Raw genomic sequence first — 22,500 nt, forward strand, 5'->3', positions numbered from 1 at the left:
ACTGTACACTCCCTAAACATCAGCACTACTGTACACTCCCTAAACATCAGCGCTACTGTACACTCCCTAAACATCAGCGCTACTGTACACTCCCTAAACATCAGCGCTACTGTACACTCCCTAAACATCAGCGCTACTGTACACTCCCTAAACATCAGCGCTACTGTACACTCCCTAAACATCAGCGCTACTGTACACTCCCTAAACATCAGCGCTACTGTACACTCCCTAAACATCAGCGCTACTGTACACTCCCTAAACATCAGCGCTACTGTACACTCCCTAAACATCAGCTCTACTGTACACTCCCTAAACATCATCGCTACTGTACACTCCCTAAACATCAGCACTACTGTACACTCCCTAAACATCAGCTCTACTGTACACTCCCTAAACATCAGCGCTACTGTACACTCCCTAAACATCAGCGCTACTGTACACTCCCTAAACATCAGCTCTACTGTACACTCCCTTAACATCAGCGCTACTGTACACTCCCTAAACATCAGCGCTACTGTACACTCCCTAAACATCAGCGCCACTGTACACTCCCTAAACATCAGCTCTACTGTACACTCCCTAAACATCAGCGCTACTGTACACTCCCTAAACATCAGCGCTACTGTACACTCCCTAAACATCAGCGCTACTGTACACTCCCTAAACATCAGCGCTACTGTACACTCCCTAAACATCAGCACTACTGTACACTCCCTAAACATCAGCTCTACTGTACACTCCCTCAACATCAGCGCTACTGTACACTCCCTAAACATCAGCGCTACTGTACACTCCCTAAACATCAGCGCTACTGTACACTCCCTAAACATCAGCACTACTGTATACTCCCTAAACATCAGCTCTACTGTACACTCCCTAAACATCAGCACTACTGTACACTCCCTAAACATCAGCTCTACTGTACACTCCCTAAACATCAGCTCTACTGTACACTCCCTCAACATCAGCACTACTGTACACTCCCTAAACATCAGCGCTACTGTACACTCCCTAAACATCAGCTCTACTGTACACTCCCTAAACATCAGCGCTACTGTACACTCCCTAAACATCATCACTACTGTACACTCCCTAAACATCAGCGCCACTGTACACTCCCTAAACATCAGCGCCACTGTACACTCCCTAAACATCAGCACCACTGTACACTCCCTAAACATCAGCACCACTGTACACTCCCTAAACATCAGCTCTACTGTACACTCCCTAAACATCAGCGCCACTGTACACTCCCTAAACATCAGCGCCACTGTACACTCCCTATACATCAGCGCCACTGTACACTCCCTAAACATCAGCTCTACTGTACACTCCCTAAACATCAGCGCTACTGTACACTCCCTAAACATCAGCGCTACTGTACACTCCCTAAACATCAGCACTACTGTACACTCCCTAAACATCAGCACCACTGTACACTCCCTAAACATCAGCACCACTGTACACTCCCTAAACATCAGCGCCACTGTACACTCCCTAAACATCAGCGCTACTGTACACTCCCTAAACATCAGCTCTACTGTACACTCCCTAAACATCAGCACTACTGTACACTCCCTAAACATCAGCTCTACTGTACACTCCCTAAACATCAGCGCTACTGTACACTCCCTAAACATCAGCTCTACTGTACACTCCCTAAACATCAGCGCTACTGTACACTCCCTAAACATCAGCTCTACTGTACACTCCCTAAACATCAGCGCTACTGTACACTCCCTCAACATCAGCGCTACTGTACACTCCCTCAACATCAGCGCTACTGTACACTCCCTCAACATCAGCTCTACTGTACACTCCCTAAACATCAGCGCTACTGTACACTCCCTAAACATCAGCGCTACTGTACACTCCCTAAACATCAGCGCTACTGTACACTCCCTAAACATCAGCGCTACTGTACACTCCCTAAACATCAGCGCTACTGTACACTCCCTAAACATCAGCGCTACTGTACACTCCCTAAACATCAGCTCTACTGTACACTCCCTAAACATCAGCGCTACTGTACACTCCCTAAACATCAGCGCTAGTGTACACTCCCTAAACATCAGCGCTACTGTACACTCCCTAAACATCAGCGCTACTGTACATCAGCGCTACTGTACACTCCCTAAACATCAGCGCTACTGTACACTCCCTAAACATCAGCGCTACTGTACACTCCCTAAACATCAGCGCTACTGTACACTCCCTAAACATCAGCGCTACTGTACACTCCCTAAACATCAGCGCTACTGTACACTCCCTAAACATCAGCTCTACTGTACACTCCCTAAACATCAGCGCTACTGTACACTCCCTAAACATCAGCACTAGTGTACACTCCCTAAACATCAGCGCTACTGTACACTCCCTAAACATCAGCGCTACTGTACACTCCCTAAACATCAGCGCTACTGTACACTCCCTAAACATCAGCGCTACTGTACACTCCCTAAACATCAGCGCTACTGTACACTCCCTAAACATCAGCTCTACTGTACACTCCCTCAACATCAGCTCTACTGTACACTCCCTAAACATCAGCGCTACTGTACACTCCCTAAACATCAGCGCTACTGTACACTCCCTAAACATCAGCGCTACTGTACACTCCCTAAACATCAGCGCTACTGTACACTCCCTAAACATCAGCGCTACTGTACACTCCCTAAACATCAGCGCTACTGTACACTCCCTAAACATCAGCACCACTGTACACTCCCTAAACATCAGCTCTACTGTACACTCCCTAAACATCAGCGCTACTGTACACTCCCTAAACATCAGCGCTACTGTACACTCCCTAAACATCAGCGCTACTGTACACTCCCTAAACATCAGCGCTACTGTACACTCCCTAAACATCAGCACTACTGTACACTCCCTAAACATCAGCGCTACTGTACACTCCCTAAACATCAGCGCTACTGTACACTCCCTAAACATCAGCTCTACTGTACACTCCCTCAACATCAGCTCTACTGTACACTCCCTAAACATCAGCGCTACTGTACACTCCCTAAACATCAGCGCTACTGTACACTCCCTAAACATCAGCACTACTGTACACTCCCTAAACATCAGCGCTACTGTACACTCCCTAAAAGAACAACACTGACCCGAGAGTGTCGACTCAGCCCCGCCCCCTGAGTGTGATTGACATGTGGATCAACATATCAGTTCAGCATTCAAAAACAAATGGCATCATGTATGTTTTACTCTTATTTATGTCTTTGAAAGCTCTTGAATGTGGTTTAGGACGTGAAAATATTGGTCGGATTGGAATCCTTGCATATATACTGTATTCTGCATTGTAATATGCAAATATAAATGTTTCAGACAGTAGTATGCTGTCACATGACCTCACGTTGCATGTTTAATTTAGTGTGTGGCATCCAGTTATCACACTAATATCTTTTATTTTTTTATTTTTTACAAGTACTTATATATATATATATATATATATATATATATATATATATATATATATATATATATATGTAATAATATAATAATGTATATATATATACAGTATACATATATATAAATTATAGATTTTTATTAAAAAAATACACAAAATTTAATTAGTAAACTGACTAATAAATATTTAAAATATATTTAGTTAAATATTTAGAAATTTATTTTCCTAAAATATTTTTGAGCCAAATTTTTGTAAATTATTTATATATTAAAAAAAAAAAAATAAAAAAAAAATAAACCCCAGATAGAAAAGCGAGTCTGTGAGCTGGAACAGATATTGTGGTTATTTTTGTGTTTCTGTGTTTCTCTGAGATGTTGTTTGTGCTAGTTAAGCTCAAAGCATGCTGGGAGTTTCTCTGGGGTTTGATGGAGACACTCTTTGTTTCTCATGTCCGTGTTCTCACCGACTCTAATCCCACCGTCTCTGTTGAGGAATCCCGTGTTTCCCTCGCTCTGCTTTCATCCGCTGCTAAAAATAACTCGGGTGAGTCTCCTACTGGGATCTCTCGTGGATCAAAGTTCCTCTGGAATGATCTCCAGTAAACAGGGTTTTTACGCTTCATATATGATGAACGTTCCTGTTAGATCACAGCAATCCGTCATATTTATCCCTCCTCTGACAGTCAGAAAATCATCATTAAGTCTTCATATTCCACGAGTAATAAAGCCACTAATAAAAAATATTGTGGTTCGCTTAAGAAGGTCTCATAAAAAGGCTATTAGACGCGTGTGTGGAAATATTACCGTCGTCCTCCTCACGGTTTTATGATGCATCTGTACGTCCTCACCTGGGACCAATAAAGTCTTCAGCAGCGTTCAGATTAGACCTATTACGCCCTTTTTAATGCGTTTTCAGGCTCTACTAGAACATGTTTTCCTGCTTGAATATTCAAAAACATATTATTTTTCATATTTTTGCGGCTCCTCTCTTCCCAGTCTGTCAGTAACGCTCTGTTTAGCTCCTGTCTCTATGAAGCCCCTCCTTCTGAAAAGCACACTGTGCTCTGATTGGTCGGCTGGAGCAGTGTGTTGTGATTGGTCGAGCACTTCGAGTGTGTTTGGGAAAGTCCCGCCCCTTTCCATAACCACCAGTTTAACACACTACTAACTAACTCAACCAGGCCCCGCCCCTTTAGTCTACGCATGAATTATTATAATGAGGAATATTGTGACGTGTTCGTTCCCGGAAGAAACTCAAGACTACAATGGAGGCGTTTCAGGAGTTCAGAAACACTGACACTGATATAGAGAAGAACTGGAGCGTTTTCATCCTCAAACTGCAACATTACACACTGAAGATGGTGGTGTTCTTTAAAAATAAACGTTCTTTATTGTCATCGCTGGTTCCATGAAGAACATCCATGTAATCTTTGTACAAAAGCTTCTTTATAGTGGAAAAGCTTCTTTAGATTTTTAATGTTCTTTTCAGAAAAAAGTGATTTTTCAGAACTGATCACCGAAAGGTAAAAAAAATGAACCTTTATTTTGAAGAGTGTAGACCGCAGTGTGTGTGTGTGTGTGTGTGACCTCGTGTTCAGCCAAAGGACAAACATAATGACCATAATCTGGGACCAGAACTGCATCATAACCACACGATGGGCAATAAATGTGTGATGTTCAGGAGGAGGAGGGCAGGACGTATTGAATAATTCAGCCTCATGTCTGCATGCGTTAGCGTCAACAGGGCAAATCCTCGCGTCCTCAAACACACACACACACACACACACACACACACACACACACACACACCATCTGAATTATTCACTGGGAGTGTGTGTGTGTGGTGCTGAGACAGCAGATGATCCTTTAAGAAACACGCTGAACTAACATGCAACACACAGAGAAACGTACATTATGAGAAAAATATTTTTCCCTGAATAAAATGGTCCACATCATGACTTTTTTTCTTCTTTTTTTCATTTGGCTCAAAAATATTTCAGAAAAATAAACCTTTTCAAATATTTACATAAATATATTACAAAATATTTTATTTTATTATTATAATTTGACCTTTTTGTGTATATTTTAAATGAAAATACAAATATAAATAATTGTAATTATTATAAATAATAATAATTTATTGTTTTGTGTTATATATTATTTATAGTTTTCCCCCACAGTTCGACTGATTCACCATTTATATATTTTTTGCATTTGTCCGATGCTTTATCTAAAGTGACTCTTCAGAACATGTTAGGGTATGTTTACACGACGCCATTTTGAATGCGTTTATTTACACGATAACGGCGTTTTGGGGTCCTGAAAACGCAAACTTTTGAAAAAGTTTTTTAAATAGCAAGTTTTTAAAAAACGATAGTGTTGTCGTCTCTGTGTAAACTACAAAAACACTCATTTGTGAAACGGTAGCGTCATGCGGATTACGTGTTCAGTCTGTAGGTGTGTGTAGTCGCCATCTACTGGCCTAAGAGCAGAATACAGCGATTTTAGTCGTTTAATATATTTTTTGCATTTGTCAGATGCTTTATCTAAGTGACTCTTCAGAACATGTTAGGGTATGTTTACACGACACCATTCTCAACGAAAAACGAAAAAATTTGCCTGTTTATTTACACGACAACAGCATTTTGGAGGCCTAAAAACTCAAACTTCTGGAAAGGTGCACGTTTTTGAAAGCTTTATCGTCTCTGTGTAAACTACAAAAACACTCATTTGTGAAACGGTGCCGTCATGCGCATTACGTGTTCAGTCTATAGGTGTTTCTTTACAAACTGACATCGCCATCTACTGGTCTAACAGCAGAATACATCGGTTTTAGTCGTTTCGCAGATCCGTGTGAACGGGGATCGTTCTTACAACGCTGTCGTCTGTACACGAAAAACACAAAGGAAAAGTGTTTTCTGTTTTCCGTACGTCGTTGTCGTGTAAACGAACCCTGATACCCAGCGTTTTCTTTGCTTGTCTCCTACACAGCCTGAACCTGAAGTGAAAGAGACGTCACAGCAAGTGCTTGCTCGCGCAGCGGCCAAAGGCTTGCTAGACGGACTCCACCCGAAGCAGCCAATCAGCAGAGAGGGCCGAGGCCGACGGTCCCGAAGAACACCAGCCAATCACCAGCCCTCCACGAAGACACGCCCACACGCCACACAGAGCGACCAATCACGCGTGGCGGAGTTCTTGAACCACGAGATGAGGGGAAGCAACTCGGCGCCGATGGTTTCTCCTCGCAGTTCGTCACGATACGGTTAATTTAACTAGTTAATAACAATATCTTGGTAACACTTTACAATAAGGTTCATTAGTTAACTAATAATATACTGCACGTATACAGCATTTATTCATCTTTGTTAATGTCAATTTCAACATTTACTAATACATTATTAAAATCTTGTTTACATTAGTTAATGCACTGTGAACTAACATGAAAAAACAATGAACAGCTGTATTTTTATTAAATAACATTAACAAAGATTAATAAATACAGTAACAAATGTATTGCTCATGGTTAGTTCATGTTAGTTAATACATTAACTAATGAACAATATTGTATATCTTTAAGCTGTTAACCGTCCCCCTGACTTTTGAGCATAGATCTGAGCATGAATGCTTTGTAATACTAACATAATGTTGGTCTCTTTTTAACTCTTTCCCCACCAGAATATTTTGTTGTATGAATATCTGAACATGGAATATATAAGAATATGGTGGGGAAAGAGTCGATGGCGGGGAAAGAGTTAAAGACACTCAGAAGATCGAAAAAAAAAAAAGTGTAAAAAACGTACAGAAGTTCGTTAACTGTGTCACAGGCCAGCTCATAGCCTGTGGCAAAAATGAGGGGACACGAACAACAGGTATAGGCCAATCAAAAAGGTTCTTTATTGTAAACCAAAAACTATTAACTTTAAACAAGGAAAAAGGAATGAGGTGTGAAAATGTCATAATGTAAGGTGTATGTAAAGTGCAGGGATGCATGAATCTGTGTGTGTGTGAACATGACTGAGTGGAAACTAAGTAAAACTACAAAGGAACAAACAAAACAGGATCATACCTGGAGGAGCAGAGAGAGAGATAAGAGTGGTTAGTGAAGCAGTTTAAATACCCTGAGCCCAGGTGGCTCCAATCACTAACGACCCTCCTAACCCTGCAGGAGGAACCGCCCCTGCAAGGCAGAGGAGGGGCCATGACTCCCCCCTCCTTAAAATGAGGGTCCCACCCTCAACCCAAAATTTGGCCCAACATATTTAAAACAATCCAAAGTGCCCCAAAAACAAATATATCTATACCAGTCCTGGCTCCTAGCAGTCACCCCGCGTCCCCTGACTGACTGTCCGTCCCTCCAACTCTGCAGCCCTGGTACCTGGGGAGCAATTTAAGAGAAAGAGGCACCGACAGCTAGCAGGGGTCAGCAGAAAGAAGATACAAACTAGGGTAACGGCGCACGGGACAGGGCATCAGCAATGATATTATCCTTACCACTAATGTGTCTAATATCAAGGTTGAATGGTTGCAAGAACAAAGCCCAACGCATCAGGCGCTGGTTGGGATTTTGCAGGGACTTCAGAAAAATTAGTGGGTTGTGGTCAGTGAACACAATTAAAGAGGTCAAACCGGAACCAACGTAGACTTCGAAGTGCTGTAGAGCCCAGATGAGTCCTAAAGCCTCCTTTTCAATTACAGAATAGTTTTGCTGATACTTATTAAATTTCCGGGAGAAGAAACTGACTGGACACTCAACATTGTCATCATTTTCCTGGAGAAGCACAGCCCCAGCACCAATTTGACTGGCGTCTACCTGCAATTTGAAAGGTTTCCCAAAATTTGGTGCTGCCAACACGGGTGCCAAACACAAAAGAGCCTTAACTGCATCAAATGCCTCTTGACATTGGGTGGACCAGATAAATTCAGCCTTGGCCTTCAACAGATTGGTCATTGGGGACACTACTACCGAAAAGTTTTTACAGAAAGCACGGTAGTACCCCGCCATTCCCAGGAAGCGCATCAGTTCTTTCTTTGTGGAGGGCTGTGGGAACTGCTTCACAGCCTGAACCTTGGCTTCCATGGGAAAAACAAAACCCTGACCAACAACCTTGCCTAGGTATGTGACTGTAGCTTTGGCAAACTCACACTTTGCCAAATTGATATTCAACCTGGCCCACACCAGTCTTCCAAACAGGGCTTGCACTCTCCGGACATGCTCCTCCCAGGAGTCCGAGTAGACGACCACGTCGTCCAAATACACGGCACACCCTTCCAGACCTGAGACCACCTGATTCATCAGCCTCTGGAAGGTGGCTGGAGCATTCCGCAAGCCGAAAGGCATCACTGTATAAGAGAACAAACCAGATGGAGTTATAAAGGCAGCAATCTCACGAGCTCTTTTGGTAAGGGGTACTTGCCAATATCCCTTTAAAAGATCAAATTTACTAACATACTTTGCTGACCCAACTTGATCAATACAGTCCTCCATCCTAGGAAGAGGGTAAAGGTCTGCTTTAGTAACATTGTTTAGTTTTCTATAATCAGTGCAGGGTCTGAAAGTGGAATCAGACATTTTAACCAGAAGGCAGGGTGAAGCCCAATTTGAACAACATGGCTCAGCAATACCATTGTCCAACATATACTGCACCTCTGTTTCCAATTGCAGTCTCTTCTCCTCAGATACACGATAAAATCGCTGTTTGATAGGCTTAGCATCTCCGATGTCTAGGTCATGCTCAATTAAGTGGGTTTGCGATGGGGTGTCAGAAAACAAAACGGGGTACTTTCTAATAAGAGCTACTAATTCATCACGTTTCTCAGAATCTAAATGATCTACCAAAACCCCAAGGTTTTCCAAAGTCTGGGAGTTTTTCAGCCGACCTTGTAAGACCTCATCCGAAACCATAACTACCTCTTCTTCCCCCTCCACAAAGTTAAAGCCACACGATGCAGTGACTGGGGCAGCAGTCAACGCTGACCTCACTGCTGGAGTGCCTTCAACTTTGCTTAGATCACGGGAATGATAACATTTCAATAGGTTCACATGGCACAACTTAGAAGACTTCCTATGACCAGGGGTTTCAATAAGATAGTTCAAATCTGACACTTTGCGCAACACAGTAAAAGGACCACAGTATTTTGCCTGAAAAGGTGAACTTACAAGAGGCAAAAGAGCGAGTACACGATCACCAGGACCAAACTCACGCAGCTCAGCCTGTCTGTCATATCTCGGTTTCATTTTCTTTTGAGAACATTCTAGTTTTTCTTTCGCCAGTTCACCAGCCCTATACAACTTCAGCCTAAAACCGTTTACATAGTCAAGGTTCCGAGGTGGTTCCTCAGGCAAACAACCATCTTGCAGCACTGCTAAAGGCCCACCTACCTTATGACCAAACACTAAGTCATTAGGGCTAAACCCTGTGCTTTCCTGCACTACCTCACGAGCAGCTAGTAGCAGCCAAGGTAACCCCTCCTCCCAATCTGCAGACAGTTCTGTACAGTAAGCACGAAGCAAGGATTTTAAAGGGGTCATATAATGGTACATGCACTTTTTCAAGTTGATTGTACTGAAATGTGTGTTGGCAGTGCCTGTACACAACCATCATATAATGATAAAAATCCATCCAGTGGTTTTGTTTTAATCTCCTTATATGTTTTCCCCTGCCTCAAATCAAGCCGTTCGACCGTGTGACGTCACACGGTCGGAAGCCCCTCCCGCGATTGTTGATTGATAGGCGCGTTTCAACACAGACCCGCCCTCGCTCGTGAGAGCTGTCAATCATAGTCTGCGCGGACATTGTTGATATGCTGGAGCACGGTCTATGAGCAGAATGGCGTCTAAGCGATTGTGGTGTTCTGTTCTTGGGTGTAATAACGAACACAGCAGTCATTTTAATGTTCCTGAATCCGAACCGCTGAAGACGCAGTGGTTGAGTTTGTTTTCGAAGGGAATATTCCCCACGAGCAACGTCACTGCTCTCATATTTGCGCGAATCATTTCTCACCAGACTGCTTTATAAACGAGGATCAGTATAAAGCTGGTTTTGCTAAGCAGCTGCTCATGAAAAAAGGATCGGTACCAGATATTCGTGTTCCTGCTGAACCTCTAGAACAACTGAAGTGAGTGTAACGTTTTATTAAACTTTATATTAATATTTATATCTTTGCAAATCGCTTCACGATGAATGAGTCTAAGGTTTACACTCAGGGTACATTACTGCATGTTTTCTATGTACGACGTTCTCCATATAATTCATAATCCCACGTTTATAATGAACAACACGTTATGGTATTGTGTTACAAACGTGTACGCACAGAACAGAGGGGCGGGGTGAGCAAAGCTTATGATCATTTAAAGTCATATGCACTGAAACGGCGTGCTGAAAACAGAGCTGTTTTTGACCAGGTAAAATAAGTGTTTTCTTACAATACTAATGAGAATTTTTAATTAAAGTATATTACAAACTTTTAATTTAGACCCTAAAGAATTATATTAGCTTGTACAAAAATGGCATTATATGACCCCTTTAAAGTTTGATGAAAACGTTCCAAAGCTCCCTGGCTCTGGGCATGGAACGCAGTAGACTTGTTGTGTTTAACTTTAAGCTGCTTGAGAACCTGAGCAAATAAATGGGAGGTAAAGTTAGACCCCTGATCTGACTGAATGATTTTTGGAATCCCAAATATTGAAATAAATTGAGTTAATGCTTTAACTACTGATTTTGAAGTTATGGTACGCAAGGAAAAGGCTGCCGGATATCTAGTTGCTTGACACATAACTGTTAATAAGTAGCTATGACCTGACTTGGACCGTGGTAAAGGCCCAACACAATCGATAATCAGATGCTCAAAAGGTTGCCCCACAGCTGGTATTGGATATAAAGGTGCTGGCTTTACAACCTGGTTTGGCTTGCTTGCACGCTGACACGTATGACAAGTTTTAAATAACTGAGCTACATCCCGCTTTAAACGTGGCCAGAAGAAATAATGGAGTATGTGATCATAAGTTTTACGAACACCCATATGACCTGCCATATCACCATGTGATGTCTGCAACACTTTATTTCGCAAAGTAGTAGGTACAACTATTTGAAAAACTGGTTCTCCTAGACCCCGATCACAGTGTGGAACCCATTTCCTGACCAACAGCCCATCAAGAAGAAAATAACACTGAGCACTATTTCTCACCACTGAATCAGGAACAACTTTATCAAAGAGATCGGCCAAAGTAGTATCGGCCTTTTGCTCAGCCATCAATGAATCTCTAGAACTAGTCAACTGTTCTGTCTGGAGTTTAACTGGCAACTCAAGACTTTCTGGCTTACTCTCAACTTCCTTACGAGAGGCAGAGCGGGTAATAGCACAAACTGGAAATACCTCAGGAGACACACTGCTGGAATCTGGAGATACACTTGCAGGTGGCGCTGCAGGTTGCTTCTTAAAGATGTTTAGGTTGCCATCTGCCCACACCTTACTACCTGCCAAGTCATTCCCCAAAATCATGTGGACTCCCTCCACTGGCAACTGAGGTCTAACCCCAACAGCTACATCACCCTCTACCAGACCACATTTTAGGGTAACTTCATGTAAAGGAGAAGAGAATGGAATTAAACCCATGCCACATACCATTACACAACTGCCAGTATCAGACACCTTAGAGAACGGCAGAACAGATTGCAGAATAAAAGAATCTAAAGCTCCAGTGTCTCTTAAGATCTTAATCGGAAAATTTTGGTTGCCATCTACCAGGGACACTACACCATCTGAAATAAAGGCTGAGAAATCACAATGGGAAGACTGAGAACCAAACTCAACTAGTGGCTGAAAATGCTCACCTTGGTGGTTAAAGGCTGTAACAGGAGCTGCCATCACAGCAGGTTTAAAGTGACCTGACTTTTTTGATTTAAGTAGAGGACAATCTTTCTTCCAATGTCCTTCAACTAAACAGTAGCGACAGGTATTAGCATTAACTGTTGCTTTAGGTCCCCCAGAACCAAACTTCTGCTGAGGCCTTTGGAAAGAAGCTCCAGAAAAAGGTGACCTACTATTCATAGGAGGAAAATTATTTTTATGGTGCATGTCACTGTTTGACTCAAAATGGGTTTTATGTGTTAGCCTGTACTCATCTGCAAGGACTGCTGCATCAATTGGAGACTTAACTTTACGTTCATTAATGTATGTAGCAACCTGGTCAGAGACAGAATTTTTGAACTGTTCTAACACAATCAAGTTAGACAGACCCTCAAAAGTGCTAACTTCAGAAGCTGTACACCAACGATTAAACGCAGAAGTCAAATCACGAACAAACTCAGAATAGGTTTGTGAATCTAGCTTTTTCCTGTAACGAAAGCGTTGACGATATGCCTCCGGCACAAGCTCGTAGACCTTCAGAACTGCTGATTTAACTTCATCATAAACTTTACAGTCAGCTACACTTAGAGCTGAAAACGCCTCACGTGCTTTACCTGTAAGTACACATTGCAACAACATGGTCCTATCCAAATCTGACCAAGCTCTAGCTCCCGCAATACGCTCAAATAAAGTAAAGTATGTATCTGGATCTGACTCATCAAATTTAGGCAACAATCGAAGATTCTGTGAAACATCAAACTATGGTGGTCCTTCTGGTCTATTGGCATTTCGCAATCGTGCTATCTCTAACTGCATTTGCAACAGCTCCCTCTGCTGCTCAAAAGTTAATGAAGGGCTAGACTGAAAACTTGCACCCTCACTACTACCAGACTGACCACAAAGAACACCTACTTCCCTAAGACTTTGCTTTAAAACAGCTTTCACAGTCTCTTTAAGTTTATCAACAATCTCAATCTGATAATGTTCAGCTATTTCAATTAACTGCTCCTTAGTACACAGATCTAAGGCCAACTCTGAAGGAACCTGAACAAAACTTCTCAAGGTGGAAGACATTTTCCTCAACCAATACAACTATTACAAATGCCCCAAAAAATATGTTACACAACTCACCTGCTGCCAGTCTGGGTTTAAGGACAGGAGCCACACCCCACTATCCTCCAAAACTACTAACTAACTGGCCCCTAGTCTTCGTGCAGTCACATGTGGTGGGGTTTTATGCACACAAAACCAGTGGATTGGAAAAGACAACCAGAAACTGGCGGCCCCCCCCATATCCACGGACGTGCTCCCGAACCGATGTAGGGAAAAAGGGAAAGGGAAGCTCTACCCACGTTCACTGCCACCTAAAACAAACACCACGAGCCTCCTATTGACACTCGCTGATAAGCCTCAACAGGAGAGGACTCCCACCTGAACAAAAACCCAGAAAAGGCACAGAGTGAATTGCTAAACATATTTAGCTACAAAGCTAACTGAACAAAAATGGAACACATGGCTCTCAACGCTCTCTCCAACAATATTGGCCCAACCAAAGTATCCCCTCAAACAAAACATTGGCAATCTGAACTAAACGAACAAACTACTAACCCAAGTTAACTATAAAACAATAGTCAAAATAAGCCAAACTACAAATGAACAGACTTACCAATGATAAGACAAAGACAAACTAGACAAAACTTTAACCAACTATGACACAATGTTAAAGTAAACTAGAATACTAAAGTAAGACTAAAGTACAATTAACTTTAACTTAAGGACGAGCCCCCACTTGTCACAGGCCGGCTCATAGCCTGTGGCAAAAATGAGGGGACACGAACAACAGGTATAGGCCAATCAAAAAGGTTCTTTATTGTAAACCAAAAACTATTAACTTTAAACAAGGAAAAAGGAATGAGGTGTGAAAATGTCATAATGTAAGGTGTATGTAAAGTGCAGGGATGCATGAATCTGTGTGTGTGTGAACATGACTGAGTGGAAACTAAGTAAAACTACAAAGGAACAAACAAAACAGGATCATACCTGGAGGAGCAGAGAGAGAGATAAGAGTGGTTAGTGAAGCAGTTTAAATACCCTGAGCCCAGGTGGCTCCAATCACTAACGACCCTCCTAACCCTGCAGGAGTCATGGCCCCTCCTCTGCCTTGCAGGGGCGGTTCCTCCTCCGGTTTCCACTCAGTCATGTTCACACACACACAGATTCATGCATCCCTGCACTTTACATACACCTTACATTATGACATTTTCACACCTCATTCCTTTTTCCTTGTTTAAAGTTAATAGTTTTTGGTTTACAATAAAGAACCTTTTTGATTGGCCTATACCTGTTGTTTTTGCCACAGGCTATGAGCCGGCCTGTGACAACTGAGTGTGCCGAACTATATATTTAATTTATACAATCTATATATTTTACAAAACAATCTAAAGCCATACCTTTCACCAGGTTAGGGTTATTTAAAATTGATGTCACAAAAATTGAGCCGCTAAATTACTGTGCGATCTCCACTTTCAAAAAGGTTTTTACAGGGTGAATTTTGAGTGAAGCTTTCAAATTATACGCAATTTGTGATCATTATTAAAATATGTGTTTGGGGGAAAAGGCTATTAAAAGAGCTCCCGGGACACTGCCGGTGAACAGGCTCGATCAGTCGTTAACGGAAATGTTTTTCAGAGGAAACCACTGAGGAAAACTAACCAAACTTCCGGATTACTTCTCTATCTCCACAGATCCACCCTCGAGTTCTCGACGTCTCTTTCAGGGCGTGTTCTCCAGGACAGGCCACACCCCTAGCACAACAGGCCACACCTTTAAGACAACAGGCCCCTCCCATGACACAGCAGGCCACACCCCGAACACAGCAGGCCACACCCCAAACACAACAGGCCCCTCCCATGACACAACAGACCACACACCTAACGCAACAGGCCACACCCCGAACACAGCAGGCTCCACCTCTAACACACCAGGCCACACCTCTAACACAACAGGCCCCACCTTTAAGACAACAGGCTCCACCTCTAACACACCAGGACACACCTCTAACACAACAGGCCCCACCTTTAAGACAACAGGCTCCACCTCTAACACACCAGGCCACACCTCTAACACAACAGGCCCCACCTTTAAGACAACAGGCTCCACCTTTAAGACAACAGGCTCCACCTCTCACATAACAGGCCCTGCCCACAACACAACAGGCTCCACCCCTAACCTCGCTTCTTTCTCTGATTTCTACTGTACCGGTTTGACTGGTTTGAACACTGCTTCAGCATCTGTGATCGACGATCACTACTCAACGCCGGTCGCTCCGCCTAAAGGCCGACAGGAAGTTCTGAGGCCGACGACTGTCATGTTTCCTCCCGTTCTGTCGTCAAGCGACGGTCTTCTTCCCCAGAGGCGGAGCCATGCTCTCATAAGCCCCGCCCACACCATTACAAGCCCCGCCCACACCCATCAGCACTGGAGTAACTCGACACCGGCTCCCCCTCGAACCCAAGCGGCATTCAGAGCGAGACTGAATCATCTGAGGCCGTGGCTCTGACACATAAACACACACACACACACTCACAAAAACACACTCACACACACACACTCCAGAAGTATTAGTTAGGCTACCGTCAGTATTTTACTCTCCATCTTAGTGATTAAAACCTTTAATGTTATTAGACGTGCCAGATATCTGTATAAGATCATATCTAACTCATTATCACTACTAAACTGGACTGTTCAAATGTCACTGCCATCAAAATGCCATCAGCATATTTTCCAATATCATTTGGAACAAGCATGCAAATAAAACAAGGAGAGACTCATTTTTTGTTTTGATGTAATTTATTTCCACAACATGTTACATTAATATGGTGTAAAAATGAGTGTCTTAGTGGCTGATCTGCGTTTTAAAATATCATTTTGTGCGAAATAACATTCCTGTGTTTGTTTATTTTTTACTTGTACTGTAGCAGGGGCTAGACGTGTGTGTGTGTGTGTGTGTGTGTGTGTGTGTGTGTCTCATCTAAAGCCCGAAACGCTCTACGCATGTACACAAAATCTTGTAGCTAAGCAAGCTCGAGCTCATGCATCACTGCGTTCCACAATTCATAATGCAATGCAAGTACATTGCGCATTTTCAGCCACAAAGGCTCTTATAGCGAAACATTAGCGTAAACCAACGTTATAGCGAAACATTAGCGTAAACCAACGTTATAGCGCAACATTAGCGTAAACCAACGTTATAGCGAAACATTAGCGTAAACTAACGTTATAGCGCAACATTAGCGTAAACCAACGTTATAGCGCAACATTAGCGTAAACCAACGTTATAGCGCAACATTAGCGTAAACCAACGTTATAGCGTAACATTAGCGTAAACCAACGTTATAGCGTAACATTAGCGTAAACCAACGTTATAGCGTAACATTAGCGTAAACCAACGTTATAGCGTAACATTAGCGTAAACCAACGTTATAGCGAAACATTGGCGTAAACCAACGTTATAGCGTAACATTGGCGTAAACCAACGTTATAGCGTAACATTGGCGTAAACCAACGTTATAGCGTAACATTAGCGTAAACCAACGTTATAGCGTAACATTAGCGTAAACCAACGTTATAGCGAAACATTAGCGTAAACCAACGTTATAGAGTAACATTAGCGTAAACCAACGTTATAGCGAAACATTAGCGTAAACCAACGTTATAGCGAAACATTAGCGTAAACCAACGTTATAGGGTAACATTGGCGTAAACCAACGTTATAGCGTAACATTGGCGTAAACCAACGTTATAGCGTAACATTAGCGTAAACCAACGTTATAGCATAACATTAGCGTAAACCAACGTTATAGCGTAACATTAGCGTAAACCAACGTTATAGCATAACATTAGCGTAAACCAACGTTATAGCGAAACATTAGCGTAAACCAACGTTATAGCGTAACATTGGCGTAAACCAACATTATAGCGTAACATTGGCGTAAACCAACGTTATAGCGTAACATTAGCGTAAACCAACGTTATAGAGTAACATTAGCGTAAACCAACGTTATAGCGAAACATTAGCATAAACCAACGTTATAGCGAAACATTAGCGTAAACCAACGTTATAGCGTAACATTGGCGTAAACCAACGTTATAGCATAACATTAGCGTAAACCAACGTTATAGCGTAACATTAGCATAAACCAACGTCCTCTAACGCTTCTCCAACAGTCATGGTTGAGGAACTGCCGTAAGACTTTAAAGTCAACAGGGTTCGCTAATCATTTTACTTTCACAATGTGACATAATGGAGAAAAACACGGGACTTTATTTCACCATTTGAGAATTTACGCACTTGTAAAAAGTGTGTTAGATACCAGGGAGAAAACAAAAGGGTTCGCTGAAGTCTTTAAAGCATTTTTTTGTTTTCTACAAATCAAACCGATGCGTTTCAGCGTCCTCGAGTACAGATCAAATATGATCATCAGGTTTCTGAAGAAGGTTTATTTGCTCAATCATCATTGCATTGCATTACATGTTTTAAAACTACAGAGCTCTGATCATAAAACTGAGCATTTAAATATCATCTTACTAAGACATTATTGGCAGATATTGATATTTATATGCATATTATGTAAGTATCTGCAATACTGTTATAAAGATCAGATTGATTTACATTATAAGCCTCAGCATTTCATCACTTTTTGAGCATATAAATATGAGCGTTTGCTCAGTTTGGACCTCCATATTCTCACTATATGAGCCATAAAAGCCTGATGCATCAAATATGATCCTCAAATAAAAAACCTTAATTTTTAATAAACTGTTCCAATTCAAAATGTTAGATTTTTCTGACTGCTATTTCCTGTCAGGCTTTAGTGTTGACTAACGTGAACACGTCTTTGACTGGACATCTGAATAAAAACACCTGGTTTCATGTCATTTAGACGTTTAATGGACAGTATTGAGGTCTCTTGCGTTGTGTGTGTACAAAAGGAGCGCATGTTTGCCAAGCGTTCATGTCTGTATTTGCGTACTTGTACAGGGAATCTCTCAGGCCTTCGTTTAAATGAAGCATAAGTGTATTTGTGTGGTCAGAACTTGTGGTTACAGTGTTGTTTTGAGCAGATGATATAGAGACTCATGGGTGAACTCATGCTAAAACATTTTACACACACGTTCCCCTTTTCCTGCTACCAAACACCAGAAAATTCCCTCTAAATTTCTTGGGGAAAGAGACCAAAATTTCAAAGGATCCAATTTCCTCATGTGGACGAGTGGTTTGAAATGAAACACACTTATGGCACAAATCTGACTGGAGCTTGAATCCAGGTCACGCGTGTAAAGACTGAGTTACATTGATCTGAGCGTGACCGTAATCGGTGAGACATGAACTCTGACGCCCTCGAAACACTTCAGTGAAAATGTGTCAGTGTAAGGCAAACTCATGCTTCATTCGCTCGAGAAGCTTCTCGTTACGCACAGCGACATCTTGCATTACACTTAGTCTTTTGTTGTGGTTGTGTTGTGTGTTTCTCTTCTGGACTGCATCAGTAAACACACACACACACCTGCTGTCCGTCACAGCTGTTCTGCTCCGTCATTGGTGGGGAACCTCGGGGGCGGGCTTCTTTTTCAGAGTGTCTATGATTGATTGGACGCCGCGCTTCACGCTGGACGTCACGCGGCGAGTGACGGAGTCGCTAGGAGCCGGAGCCGAGGAGCCCGTCTTCCCCAGACACTTCTGATACCGCAGCTAGAGGAAAACACAGGATTATACACACCGTACATGTGTGTACACTACAACTTATGGTGCGTTCACGTGCTATGGTAATTATGGTAAATACCAAAAGCCGACATGGAAAATGCACATGAACACCCCCTCATGTGGTATTTTCCACTGGGCAACTCGTAGAATATTTTGATGCACGAGTTGCCGAGATGAGATTACCTTTGACCTTTTCAAAATGGTGGAGAGCAACGCAAGAGTTGTGAATGGTAAAAATATGTACTATTCATGATCTAGAAAATATACAGCATATATTATTTACCTTTGAGTTTTGATACATCATTTTCTTGCTGTAGCAGATGACTTAAGCAATCTAAAATAGTTTTAGCTAAATAACAGGTCTGGATCTCCATCTTTTTACCACATTACGACAACAAAAGCACTTGAACGCAACACACTGGTAAATACCAGTTCACAAGTGGAAAATATCATATTTTCCATAGCACGTGAACGCACCATTAAACTTTTTGTACAGCATGATATACAAGAAACTTTTAAGTTCACTCGAGAAATTTTTTGCGTTCGTGCGAGAAACGTTTGAGTTCACTTGAGAATTTGTTTCTTCTCGCTGAAGAATTTTTTTTGTTCGAGATTTTTTTTTTGCGTTCGCTTGAGAAATTTTTGGCGTTTGCAAGATTCTTTTTTGCATTCGCTTGAGACATTTTTGCGTTCGTACGAGAAACTTGCGTTTGTTCAAGAAACTTTTGCGTTTGTTCGAGAAACTTTAGCGTTGAGTTCACTCGAGAAACTTTTATTCGTTCGAGAAACTTTTGCATTTGTTCAAAAAACTTGTGTTCGTTCAATAAACTTTTGCGTTGAGTTCACTCGAGAAACTTTTGTGTTCGTTCGAGAAACGTTTAACTTTTGCGTTCGTTCGAGAAACTTTCACATTCATTCAAGAAACTTTTGCGTTTGCTCGGAAAAAAATTGCGTTCGCTCAAGAAACTTTTGCATTCGTTAAGAAAGTTTTGTTCGCTCGGGAAAAAAAAGTGTTTGTTCAGGAAACTTTTACGTTCGTTCAAGAAACTTTAACCCTCTGGGGACCAGAAACGCGCCGGCGCGTTTTGCTCGTTTTTTTTCACATAGCAGAAAAATAGACTTAAAGTACTACCATCATTTCTTTTCATATAGAGTTAAGAAATATGAGAAAATAATCTGTTAAATGTCTACTTTTTTATGTGCCCACATACAATCGAAATAAAATATTGTGCTTTTGTAAAATAAAGAAAATAAACAGGGTGTGCGTTCTGCCTCTCGGTCACCGTGAACATTTTTTCTGGAGCACGTCTCTAATCTTCAACACAACTCAGCTAATACTATTCACCCAGCCATAAGCAATATATCTTTTAAATCATTTGAGTTTGTACTTTTAAATGATCCGATTCAAAACTAAAATTATTATTCTCCGTTTATGTCATCTATATAAAAAGAGAGACGTGTCAGCCCGTCTCATTATCGTTCTCGAGCTGATTATCTCTGGTAATGTGACACGCCCACGGAGAGCACGCGCTATTCAAACGCAAATATGTGAAGCAACACATTGAGACGCGTTAACGCCCATAAACTCTGAAAACACACATTATTTTTTAGTCAGATTAATCTACTGTCGTCTTGCGCGGCTATATGTGGAACAATCCTGGGACATTTACCACTGGGTTTATTTTCACTTCGAGGATGAACAGATTCAGCTGAGAAGTAAGTGTTTTTTGCAAGTGCTTTGTTCTAATCGCGATATAGAATAACGTAGTGTCTGTAAACGGAAAAATAGCATACTGTTAAATGTGAATCATGTTTGTGTGTGTGTGTGTGTGTGTGTGTGTGTGTGTGTGTGTGTGTGTGTGTGTGTGTGTGTGTGTGTGTGTGAATGAATGAATGAATGAACGCACAGATGCGCACTGTTACAGACTAAATAACAGACAACATTTCGTTGACTCGTTTTGGATAAAGTTTTTACTCTAAAATAGACATCAAATAAGCTTTTTTAGGAGTTTCTGCTCATATGTTAAATATATAGTATGTTTTGTCAATAAACTAATCAACTAAGATCTTATAGTGTTTGTTCAAGCTATATCAAAATAATGAATCCTCAACTTTGAAATATGTATGATCAAACTAAGACATTTATGGAGAAAGACAATTTTCTTTTCAAGATGTTTCCAACTCTAACTTTGAACTTTGAACTGAAATAAAACCATGTCTATATGGTGAAGGGTGTGTGATAGAAGTGTCCAGACGTATGCACCCTGTATTTTCCTTATATAAATCCAAACAATCTAAAAGCCATTCTTTTTTAAATCTCCTCATTCTTTGTGCAAGGCTCCTGTAATGATATGGCCTGATAGCACCTAATAGGGCCATTATGGGGAGGGTCTTTGTCTTTCTCAGGTGTGGAATGCCATACATATTAATGAGAGATCAAGCCTCCTGCATAAAGCTTTCTCAAACAAAACACGTCATTAAAAATGTAAAAGACTTTATTGACTTATCTGAATGAGCAGTCAGGATGATTCTCACATAGTTTTGGAGCAAATATTCTAGGCTATGTGATACAATTTTCAAAAGTCTTGTGAAGAAATAATCAATATGTGTTTTGTGGTCTTATTTCAGCAACTTTCATTTTTATTTTTTTCAATAACCACGCATAAACATTATTCTATTAAAAATACAAACATGTACATACATGTTGCTCAGATCTCATGGTAGCCAAGTTTGTGCTATATAGAGTGAATTTACACCTTTGCCATTAACATGTTTATAAATAACTGAAAAAAGCACAAATGTCAGTGCATGTCAAAACATCCCAAGGGCCCCAAAAACACTCTGGTCCCCAGAGGGTTAAAGAAAAAGAAAGAAACTTTTTCATTCGCTCGGGAAAAAAATTGTGTTCGTTCGAGAAACTTTTGCGCTCGCTCGAAAAAAAAATTGCATTCGTTAAAGAAACTTTTGCGTTGAGTTCAATCGAGAAACTTTTGTGTTCGTTCGAGAAATGTTTGCGTTTGTTCGAGAAACTTTTGCGTTCGTTCGAGAAACTTTTGCGTTGAGTTCACTCGAGAAACTTTTATTCGTTCGAGCATTTGTTCAAAAAACTTGTGTTCGTTCAAGAAACTTTTGCGTTGAGTTCACTCGAGAAACTTTTGTGTTCGTTCGAGAAACGTTTGCGTTTGTTCGAGAAACTTTTGCGTTCATTCGAGAAACTTTCACATTCATTCAAGAATTTTTTCCGTTTGCTCGAAAAAAAATTGCGTTCGCTCAAGAAACTTTTGCATTCGTTAAGAAAGTTTTGTGTTCGCTCGGGAAAAAAATTGCGTTTGTTCAAGAAACTTTTCCGTTCGTTCGAGAAACTTTTGCATTGAGTTCACTCAAGAAACTTTTATTCGTTCGAGAAACTTTTGCATTTGTTCAAAAAACTTGTGTTCGTTCAAGAAACTTTTGCGTTGAGTTCA

At 41.4% G+C, this 22,500-nt stretch overlaps 2 protein-coding genes across 2 annotated transcripts in view; one reads left to right on the forward strand and one right to left on the reverse strand.

The window, feature by feature from the left end:
* Positions 1-15,832, forward strand: part of LOC130079609 (putative methyltransferase NSUN7) — a gene marked incomplete at its 5' end in the record, with an annotated part of 23,328 nt that extends 7,496 nt beyond the window's left edge. The window contains 2 exons of the mRNA XM_056244939.1: positions 6,418-6,688; positions 15,018-15,832. Coding sequence (XP_056100914.1) covers positions 6,418-6,688; positions 15,018-15,832 — 1,086 coding nt within the window. The remainder of the gene's footprint in view (positions 1-6,417; positions 6,689-15,017) is intronic.
* Positions 15,833-18,730: 2,898 nt separating this feature from the next.
* LOC130079610 (amyloid beta precursor protein binding family B member 2-like) overlaps positions 18,731-22,500 on the reverse strand; it is a 16,547-nt gene continuing 12,777 nt past the window's right edge. The window contains exon 7 of the mRNA XM_056244940.1: positions 18,731-19,024. Within this exon, the coding sequence (XP_056100915.1) occupies positions 18,869-19,024 (156 nt within the window). The 3' untranslated portion in view covers positions 18,731-18,868. The remainder of the gene's footprint in view (positions 19,025-22,500) is intronic.

Source organism: Rhinichthys klamathensis, unplaced genomic scaffold, assembly GCF_029890125.1.
Source record: "Rhinichthys klamathensis goyatoka isolate OS25496 unplaced genomic scaffold, OSU_Roscu_1.1 h1tg001166l_1, whole genome shotgun sequence".
NCBI classification, from domain to species: Eukaryota; Metazoa; Chordata; class Actinopteri; order Cypriniformes; family Leuciscidae; genus Rhinichthys; species Rhinichthys klamathensis.